The following is a 10,468-nucleotide window of genomic DNA, read 5'->3' on the forward strand; positions in this document are numbered from 1 at the left end:
GGCGGCTGGCCGGCCGCAGGGTGCGCAGCGGGTGGCACACGGCCACGTAGCGGTCCAGCGTCATGGCGATCAGCATGTAGGTGGAGGCGAACATGCTCAGCACCTGCAGGTACTTGACGGCCCTGCAGAGCGGGTCCGGCCCCACGAAGCGGTACGTCACCTCCCAGATCATCTGCGGCAGCACCTGGAAGAGCGCGACGCCCAGGTCGGTCAGCCCCAGGTGCAGGATGAAGAGGTGCATCCGGCTCATCTTCCTCCTCAGGCGGTACATGGCCAGCAGCACCCCCACGTTGCCCACGGTGGCTACAGCCAGGATGGTGGCCAGCACCCCGATCTCCGCCTTGGCCAGCTCCTCGTCCCGTGTGTGCAAGAGGGTCAGGTTGGGGTCCCCGGCCAGGGTCTGGGGGCTCAGCAGCCCCTGGCCATGCCTCCCGTGACGAGTGCTGTTCCAGCCCCAGCCTGGCTCCATCCCTTCGGGAAGCTCTCTGGGAGCACAGCTATAAAGCTCGTCTCTGATTTCCTTTAAACCCTCCCCTGCCTCCGCAGGGCTGAGCACTGGAGGTCGGTGCTGCCCCTGAGCACCACTGCCCTGGCCCCTCTGCCCTGGCTGGGGGGGCTGGATGCGCCTCCTCCTGCTGCCCCCAGCACCGGTGCAGGATGTCACCTCCTCTGCCGTGCGCAGCTCAGCATCACGCTAATCCCAATAATCAAGAGGTGCAACAGGCCCTGGCTCAGTCCTTGATCTTTCTCTTGTCTGCACCCGACATTCCCAAATTCACATTGCTCTGTGACCTGCTCATCTTGTGCATCTTCTCTCCTCCCTGAGCTGGTAGCTTGAAGGAGAAAGGGGAGTCCTCTTTGCTGCTTCTTAGTACGGTAAAAGTAACAGAAAATGCTACAGCGGCTGCATCTCTTTGCTCTGTTCATTCCAGGAATAGCAGAAGTCAGGTGAGCGGTGTCCGAGTGTCCCTGTTGCTGTGGGAAGTGGCGTGGCCGGATGCCGGCGGTGGCTCCCGGTCTCCGTGTGTGCCGCTGTCCGCCCGGGTCTGGGTTTTATGCCCTGGCAGCTCCCCCCGGGCTGGCCCCTGCGCCCGGCTCCGCTGCTGCGGGCAGGTGAGAGCCGCGTCCCCTCCCACCGCGCTCCCGGGAGCTGCAGCCGCTGGGCTTTGCAGCGGCGTTTTCCAAATGCGATTTCTGGGCAAGAGCCGAAGGTTGGGAATCCTCCCGCCCTTGTCCCCTGCGTCCCCTCTTCTGCGGTGTCAGGGCTGGGGACGCTCTGCCTCCGATTTGCACTGTCCCTGCTGGCCAGACCCCCCAAATCTCTGCCCTTGGCTCCTCCTGGCCCAGCAGACCCCAGGGGATGGGGGGCTGCAGGTCTCCCAGAGCTGCAGGAGTCAGGCCCCATGAAAGGCAATGGACAACAGCACACCCCCAGTCAAGGACAAACATGTAAATTGTGGCTGGAAATACAGATGGGGCTGTGGTGAAATGCACCTCAGCTGCCTTAGCAGAGCTGAGCAGGGGCTGCTGCCCCTCCTGCTTCCCCCTTCCCACTCCTTCCCGAGCCCCCAATGCCTCTTCCCACATGGAGTGCGATTGCAAAGCGTTTTCCTTGCCTATGTATACAAATATACCTGTGTGTATACACACGGTTTCTCTTTTGTCTTGCAACACTACAGTCTGTATTTCCCCCACTGGCTGTTGAATAATATCAACAAGAAATAAAGCTGTTCATTTACTGCCAGCGTTTGTTTTGCTTTCCTGAAAAGCAAACAAAAGCAATGCACGGGCACGGGCTTCTCCCCTCCTCGTCTGCTCGACACCGGGTTGGGATATTGTAATTAAGCTGCCTGCAAGAAGGCTGTTATTTGCTGAATAAAGATTTGCAGATCATCTCTAATAACCATAAATGAGCGCAGTTTGTACCTAATTAAAAGACATTCATCCTTATAAGAGACCCTACGGATATAAAGTGCCCATCACAGGAAAGTGCCTGGCTGAGGTGCTGGAGTTAGATAGGAAGGTATTTCAGTGAATAATGTGATTTTCTGTCTTTGTGGTCAGACAGCTGATTTTCTGGAAGATGAATAGAGGGCAGTGCAAGAAAACCTAGAAAGCAACAGAAAGCTAAGATGGAGGCAGAGATGGAAGGGCAGATTCTGCAGAGAAAAAGGGTTTTGAGGACAGACTTAGCTTTCGCTGGCACCAGTTTGATTTGGGAGCAACTCCCTGGGAGTTAGAGCTTTTACTTCAGATTTACCAGAGTTTCGCTGTGGGGAGAACACTTCTGCAAAGGCGCTCAGAGGAAAGTGAAGCTAATGCACGAACGAAAAAATGATCCTTGGAAAACAGAAATTAATTTTCTTTAGAGAAAGAGATTATCACAGCAAGGAAATCTTTCAAGCAGATGGATTAAAAGATAAACTCAGTTTCTTTCACTGGTTTCCTGAACATTTTGACACATCACCAGTATTGCCTGGCTTTTCGTGCTTCAGCAAAACCAGAGATGGGTGCTCCAGGCCAGGAATTACACAGGGCTGGTTCATTTGGGACCCCTGAGAGCTGATAGCCCAGCTGTGCCCGGGCAGGGCAGGGCAGGGTTGGATAGGGCAGCCCAGCCCAGCCCAGCCCAGCCCAGCCCAGCCCAGCCCAGCCGGGCAGGGCTGGGCTTAAGCCAAGCCCTGGGGCAGTAGGGTTTGGAGGCGCTGCGTGGTGAGGGGATGTTGTGGTGATCTGTGTCCTCAGTGAAGATGTGTGTGCCCATCCAAGGGCTCTGTGCTGCTGGTTGGTGCTGCTGTGGGGTGACCTGAGCCCCGAAATGCTGTGAAAGCTGCTGACACAAGGTCTGTTTTTCTCTTCCCTTCCTCTGGGTGTGATGCTGGGCTATGGGGCCATGTAACTGGCTTTCTAAGCTATTAACACTTGGTTTGCCAAGGTAATACTGCATGGCACAGCTGATTTTTGGCATCTGGTAGCACGGATACACCACGAAGCACCGCACATAAAGCGCTGTTTCAGTTACCAGCCACATCCTGTGTTCCTCTCCTGCAGAGCACAGAGGTTTTGCTAAATCCCTTGGCAGAGCAGCCGGTTCCTTTGCTTTGTGGGCAGCTTGTTGGTTAAAGAAATAAATAAAATTGGTTGGCTTGGGTTTAAATGCTGATTGGGCTCGCTTTTCAACACAAATATTCTATTTGTGGTACGTGATGGTGTTAAGCTTACACTGCTGACAGCACAAAGCGCACTCGGTCTGTCTTCTGTCTTTAGCATTTAATCACTGAAATGCCTTTTGTGGTTCAGGTCAGGAAAAAGCAAGATTTGGTTATTTCACACTGGTTTGGATGCTGTAAAATCAATGGTGTCGCAACTGCTTTAGAGCAGCTTGGGATCATCTCCTTGGAAAGGCTGAGGGGGGAATGAGGGCTGGGAGCTCCTGGTGTCTAATGCTGTGTTTAGTGCCAACTCTGTCAAAAATAAACCATGGATTACTTCCATCTCCTGAAATATCGACTGCTGAGGCTTTGCAGCTCTTAGAGGCCTCGGGACCTTAAAAGCCTTGGTCACCACTGACTTAGCTCCGTGTAGGACCGTCCTTTGTTTTCTCAGACTTAAGGAGTTCAGAAGCTGAAACCTTGATATGATCTGATTTTTGTGTTTTTTAATAATATTTGTGAAGAATGCTCAGAAAAGTGGTGTCTGTGTTAGGGTCACAGACTTCTCTGTGGGGTGGTCACCGAGGAGGGGATGTGGGTGCACCCCTTACTGCAAGCGATAAAAGGATTTGCACTTGTTCCATCCCAATACCATGTGAAATGCCCCAAATATGAAACTGTCTCTAGACGGACACCTGGGTCAGCCCTTGCTCTGTGACTCTCGTTACCTGCCTGAGAAAGCACAATAATTGGGCAGCAATATCTGTCACACAGCTCTGGGAACTCGAGACAGGAGCTTCTCTAGTTTTAAGGTAATTATAAGCCAGATGTGTCAGTCAGCCTCTCTGTTTCCTCCCTCCTTCTCCTCATTCTGATTTGTTTTTTCCATTTAATTAAAACCTCTGATCCTGCTTAATATTAGAGAGCGCGTCTGGGTGCGTAAATAAATGTGCTAAACACATGGCAAATGCCCCCAAAGCGCGGGACGCTGCCAGGCAGAACAAGCAGTTCTGATTTTAATGGGAAATCCATGTGAAGCCGTAAAAACTGGCAAGCGGAATAACAAAAGCTGACAGTGTTGCATTAAAAACCTACATTTTGAAGTATCGGTGCTAAAAGCATTGCCTTGAACGTAAACTTGCGGGCTGAGCTGCCGTCCCTGGAGGTGCCGTGGCCAAGCTGTGACTTTGACCCAGCCTGGCTCAGAGCATCACCCCTCATCGCTCCCCATCACCCCTCTTTGCCCCCCATCACTCCCCATTGCCCCCCATTGTCTGGGTCTGCCCCAGCCTCCTCTCCTGGCGGGGTCTGTGGGTGATCCCAAAACGCCCCACAGCTGAAGAGCACCAGGGATTTCTGGTGGATAAAACAAATCCCATCCTGGGGTCTTACTGCAGCTGATAACTCCATTACAGTTCACTTTTTCTCCTTGTTGTTTCGCTGTGTCTTTTCGTTTGACCCATGTGTGTGGAAACAGTCTGCTTAAGTAGAGACGACTGCCAGAGGAAAAATTGAAGCTACAGGCAGCTCTGAGATAGCAAATTACTTGTTTATCATCCTCGGTTCTCCCTGTTGGTTTCCTTGTACAGCCGGCGATGTTTAAAGACTTTGGTAGCTGTGAAATGCTTCAATTTCCTTCCCAAACTCCCTCATCTCCCTTTGCTGTTACCGTCATTAGCATTTAAAAACCAGACACAGCCAGAGCATTCACAACCTTAAAATCAATAATGAAAAAAACAACAGCAAAATCACATTTCAAGGCTGGGAACAAATGGCTTTTTCCTGTCCTCCCTTGACAGGCTGCTGTGTCTGTGTGCTGCGGTGTGGACAGACGGACGGGCGGGCAGAGGCTGTGGGCAAGCGGCTGGGAAAGGGACTTCTTTAGGTCCTGTGTTTTCCTTTCACAGTGGAGGTCTGATCCGTGCATGGGATTTTCATCCCTGTAGGGATAAGTTTTGTGTTATTTTTGGTACCAACAGCTGGCTCAGCCCACGAGCCCTTCAACATCTGCAGCTGAAATGGGGGTTGCGGTGGTGTTCCTGGGCATGGGCGTGCTGGAGGTGTGGGATGGGAGCTGCTGCTCTCGCCCCCTCCCTCCCCTTGGTGCAGACAAAGAAGAGCACAGGGTTTAGGATGGGTTTACTTGAACGATGAGGTACGGGGGGAAGTGAGCAAGAGCCTTCCCATGGCCTCGGGTCTGCGTTGTCTGCTGTTCCCCTTCCTGCCTGATGAAAACGCTGCGGTTATTCAGCAGCCACTGCCATCCTGGTACGGGAGGCATCAATCAGGGCTATGGAAGGAGAGGAGCAGCTGCTTCAGGACAATGTATTACAAGATGAATAATGGGGAAAGCATCTGCAGTGATCTGTGCTCTCCCGCTACAGCAAAGTTCAAGGCTTCACGACCGAAGGTCGTTCTTGCTGATGTGATGGTTGGGCCCAGGTTATGCCCAAATACAGGGAAACTTGTCTGGGATTGTGCAGCTGCCTCGATGGGACCACTTCCATCAATGACTTGCACCAAGGTCAGTCCATATCATTCAATTAGAACGGGATATTTCTCACCTGCCCTGACGTTATTGCCCTGAAAGCTCTTGGGCTGTCAAGCAAAGGGACCTGAAGATGCTGATAGACAAGTCCTGGCCCATGGCAGTGCCACTACCAGAGGTGCTGCTTCTCTTAAGCCGTTTGAGCAGCTCCTTTCCTGTCCTTGCTGTCTTTCTGCGTGTGTGGAGAATAGGACAAAATAAGCCCAATTAAAGCGTGTTATGGTATTTTCTCTACTAGTTTAGCTCGACATGCTTAACAGATCAGAAGTGCCAGTGGAATTGCTACCTTCAGCTCGCAAGAAATGTGGTTTGGCTTTTTTTTCTCCCCATCTTGGTGTGTGAAAATCTCCTAGGAAACGTAGCTGTAATCGTCTGCCTCCTCCCTGTGCTGTGGTTCTTGCAAACGAAGCAGAAAGCTGTGCTCTAAATACGCTGCCTGCTTCTCCCAATTAAATGGCCGAGGGCAGAGGATCCTCGCAGCGCCCATGGAGCTGTAACACCAGGATGCGGGCTCTGTTTGGTGGTTTCTTGGGCATCTGTGGTTTGTCACCGCTCTGGTGATCCCTGCTGTTGTGGGGCTGGCAGTCCCAGGCGCGGAGGCTGGAGAGCACCACAGCCCTGCACACCAGAGGAGATGCTGCCCCAGACCAGTCCTGACTGGGAGCCGGGAGCAGGCTTTCCTGGTGTGGACTGGGAGATGCAGGGGGTTTGGTGAGAGGTGACACCCCACCAACCTGCACTGCCATCCCCGCTGCCAGCTCTGCTGTGGAAACGTGCCCATTTCCAGCTCGGAGGGCTTGCTAAAGCACGGCGAGCCCTTCCCTCGCACTTCACCAGCACCCACCCTTTGGTTAGGACCAGGGTGGTTAATCCTCATTTCGGGTCTGTGGCAGACGGAGCAGTGGGATGGGAGCCTTTGGGAAGGCAGTTAATGCTGTTTAATCCTCTCCCGATGCGAGGTGGCTGAGCAGGAGGTGATAAAGCACAGTGGCTGCACACCGTGTACCGCTCACCCCACGGGCGGTGTGGGGTCAGACCAGGCTGCCCAGACCCGGTACCAGCAGGACCGGGCAGGGCCATGCGGGGCCGGCCAGGACGGCTCTGCGGGATGTGCTCTGCGCCCAGCGGCACCGTGCAGAGCCGCAATGTCCCCGTCCTGGCCTGTGTGGGTTTGAGTCCCCATGGGCATCATTCCCAGCATCTGGGATGCTGCAGGGACACTTGTTGCTGTGCGAATTTAGGATTATATCCACTACTGTTAGCATCAGAGATGGGCGTGCTCGTCATCTCACTCAGACGCGTGCTCCAGTGTTCAGGGATTATTCAACTCAATGGGAAACCCAGTCTAAACCTCCCAGGCATCCATAGATAAACATCTGAATATTCTTCTGCATCTCAGTTTTGTTTTGTTTTTGTTTTTTTTGTTTTATTTTTTAACCTGATGAAACTGTTATTTTCGGTCTACAAAGCAGGAAGGTCGTCCTCCTCTTTCTGAAGAGCTCCTTGCAGACCAGGACTCCTCTGGGGAGGCAGCAGTTGTGCTTAAGAACATTTGGTTGCTTGGATGGCAAAGCCAACAATCCAGAGCTTTTATGAAAGCCACTGATTGTCCAATAACGTATTCAAGCAGCACAGGATAGGAATTATTCTGCCCCCTCCTCAGAAATTGATTTAAGAAGTATCTGATGGTGCCTTTAAGTGTCTGATAATGGCAAAGAAAGGGAACAGCCGTGGCAGGAGCTTAACTCATTTTTCAGGCAGATCATAGACAGAGGGATGATTTTGGTCACTGGTTGGGTTAGGCTGTGTCAGGTTTGTTCACCTCCCCAGAACACATTTAACGTCGCCAGACAATTGCTTTGTCCCCAGCTCTCCCTGCGGTACGGTGCTAATTGCCAAGGCGTCTCTTAACAGCTATTTCGGATGCATTTGCACAACAGATTTGAAAGGCCACGAGGATGTACTTAGCGCTGCTGCAAATGGGAAATGTTGCCCCATGTTTCAGAATAATGACATTTTGGAACCTGCCAAACGCACAGTTTTATCACTCACAATTCAGACGATCTGTGTATTTTTGGCTGTAATGGATTATCACTTCATCAGACGAGCAAATCAGTCTGCAGCGAGAGTCTGCTGGTGGGAAACCACAGCCCGAAATCGATGGGTTTCTTCAGCGACCTTTCCATTATCTCCCTGTCTCACCGAGCTGCTGTCGTCCAGAAAATGAACCACGTTAACATGCGGGTCGAGCAGTGGGTGATTTTTCATGCATAGTTTCTGTACGGCTGTGAGAATATGGGTCTTGCTATGACAGCATTGCAATGATTAAGTCTGTTCTGCATCCTGGCTTCAGGGGAGGTGAAAAATCCCTGTATCCGCCTGTGCTCGGCAGACAGACTGTGCTGGTTGTGCTGAAGGAGTTTTCCTCGCTATCGAGTGCCGAAGCGAGATCTCCATGGAGTCTGGCAGGAGTTTGGGATCGTAACCTGTGGGCTGTTGGCTCTCCCTGCAGATCACCCAAATCAGCTCAGGGCACCGAGTCCCACCCCGAGGCTTAGCAAAGCACCATGCCTGTCACACCGAGGTGAGAGCAAGCACGGCCTCGATGAGGGGTGGATTTACAGCTAACTGTGGGATCAAACTGAGACGTGAAAATCACTGCTAAACCCCTTGTTCCTTGCCTCACGGGTCCAGGGTCTCTTCAATCGTCAGCTGTGATGGTGAGACTTGAAAATAATGAAATTTATGTGTGCATCCTCAGAAGCTAATTGGGAAAGGATTAACCTAGAAGGAAACCAGAGATGTGGAGGAGAAGGGACGGCTCCCTGGCGTGACCTGTGCGTGTTGTTTCAGCAGTGAGGAGCCAGATGCTGTTTTTGCTCCCGGTGATTTGTGCGTAACAGAATCCCTGCTGCTCCCAGCAGCCAGGCCGGGGTCCCAGCGAGCCCTGGACTTGATTAACAACCTCTGGGGAACCCTGGCCTTGAGACGCCTCCATCACCTCCGGCTGCAGAGCAGAGCAGCCCTGACCGCAGCCGTTTGGAGGGCAACTGCAGTGCTGGGTGGGTTCTGCAGCAGCAATTGGCATCGGGCTGAACACGGCTTGACCTTGGGAGTGTGCGTTTGTGCTGGGTGTGGGAGCCGCCCCTCTGCCCGTAACGGGAGCAGGCGCAGGCTTTGCTGCGCTCGGGGATAATTCTCCTCCCCTGCAGGGAGCCCCAGTGCTCTTCCCATCCGCCCCGCTTGAAAGCCCACATTGGGGGTAGAGGAGCAGGAGGCATTGCTTGGGAAGTCACAAAGCTCCCCAGAGCCCGTGGTAACCCCATTTGACTAATATCCCAACTTCTGACAACCAGTATCCACCGTCCTGCCCCACAACTAATTAATTTTATACATGAGTGGATTTAACATCGTCATTTAGCTCTGTCTGCTGACGGAGACTTTGAAGTACAAGCTGATTATGCAGGGAACAAGCTGGGAGCTGGTTAATAAGTTCCAGCAAAGTGTGTACTGCTGGGAGGCCGTGCTAGATTAAACGTTGAATTTCATTGTGGTTTTGTCTTGGACTTCAGCTTAGAGAAGAGCAAAGCAGCGGCAGAGTCTGTCACCAGAGAGAAACACAGTAAGAGTGTTGGGAAATGCTAAAATTAAGTGTAGTTAGCCCTAACGAGCTCCTCTGTGGAGCGAGGAGAAAGCAAGTCCTGAGCAGTCTGAGGATTTGCCGGCACAGTCACATTGGGAATGGTGTAAAACTCTGCCGAGCAGCGGTGACCAGTCCAGACTGGGAATTTAAGATAAGCTCAAGCATCCTCCCTGACCCGCAGTAAAACAGCACGGCCTTTCTGACAGCCCAGGTAATTGCCTTTTTCTTTCAAATTCACAGTGTAATCGAGGGAGAGAAGGCGACAGGAAACAGGGAGAAGAGCTGTGATGGGGAAGGGCTGTTTTAAGTAGCCGTTCCCACATGGTCCCTGAGGATTTCTGGCTTCCTGAGAAGCTCAGTGCTGCAGAGTGGATGCAAACTTAAATCAAAGCTTTTTAAATTGTGCACACCATTTTTGGACGTTCTTAAATCCTGATGCCCCAGATTACGTCTGCTCACGGCCTGCTGTTTGGATGACCCCTCAGCAGCTGTTTTCTTTCTTTGATAGCCTCAAATAGGCAAGGAGTTACTTAATTGGATTTAAATGGCTCTCCACTACCTATTATTCACTTGAGGGCATTTCCGAGGGAAAGCAGACCCGTAAGTGTGCCCCGAACTTCAGCAAAATTCCAAGAGAAGAGGAGGATTTCCCAAGGGAAGCCAAGTCCCAGTCATCGTATTCTCCAGAGGTTATCCTGGTTTGGCCAGTGGAGGAGAGGTAATGGCAGTTATGGCCTTTTGAAGCTGTTTTGGTGAAGGGAAGTTTTTCTGTAGCCACAAAGTCAAAACACAGCTGCAAAAAGTTTTAGAAAGTCAAATTAAAAGACTAGCCAGAAGAAAACTTCAGCAAAGGCTTTAAATGAACCATTGCTGAGACTCTGTGGGCTTTATTTTTCTCCTCGTTTCTTATTTTGCCAACAGAGGATGACCTCAGAAGGGGTTCAGCTGCAACTGGTGTGGAAAGGGAACGACCTAAATCAGGAATTAGATTGTCTGCTTGATGGGGAATGGTAATTTCCTCGAAAGTGGCACTCTCCTGTCATTAGGCCATATTTCTATCCCAGGATCATGGTAAAAAAATAAAATTAAATTAAAAAATTAAAGAAAAAGGTGATTCCAGCAGCT

The 10,468-nt window shown here is 51.6% G+C and overlaps 1 protein-coding gene across 1 annotated transcript in view; it reads right to left on the reverse strand.

The window, feature by feature from the left end:
- AVPR1B (arginine vasopressin receptor 1B) overlaps window positions 1-469 on the reverse strand; it is a 1,898-nt gene extending 1,429 nt beyond the window's left edge. The window contains 1 exon segment of the mRNA XM_010191622.1: window positions 1-469. This exon segment is cut by the window's left edge and continues 27 nt beyond it. Coding sequence (XP_010189924.1) covers window positions 1-469 — 469 coding nt within the window.
- Window positions 470-10,468: the final 9,999 nt, after the last annotated feature.

The sequence above is a fragment of the Mesitornis unicolor genome, unplaced genomic scaffold (assembly GCF_000695765.1).
Source record: "Mesitornis unicolor isolate BGI_N332 unplaced genomic scaffold, ASM69576v1 scaffold36279, whole genome shotgun sequence".
Classification (NCBI taxonomy): Eukaryota; Metazoa; Chordata; class Aves; order Mesitornithiformes; family Mesitornithidae; genus Mesitornis; species Mesitornis unicolor.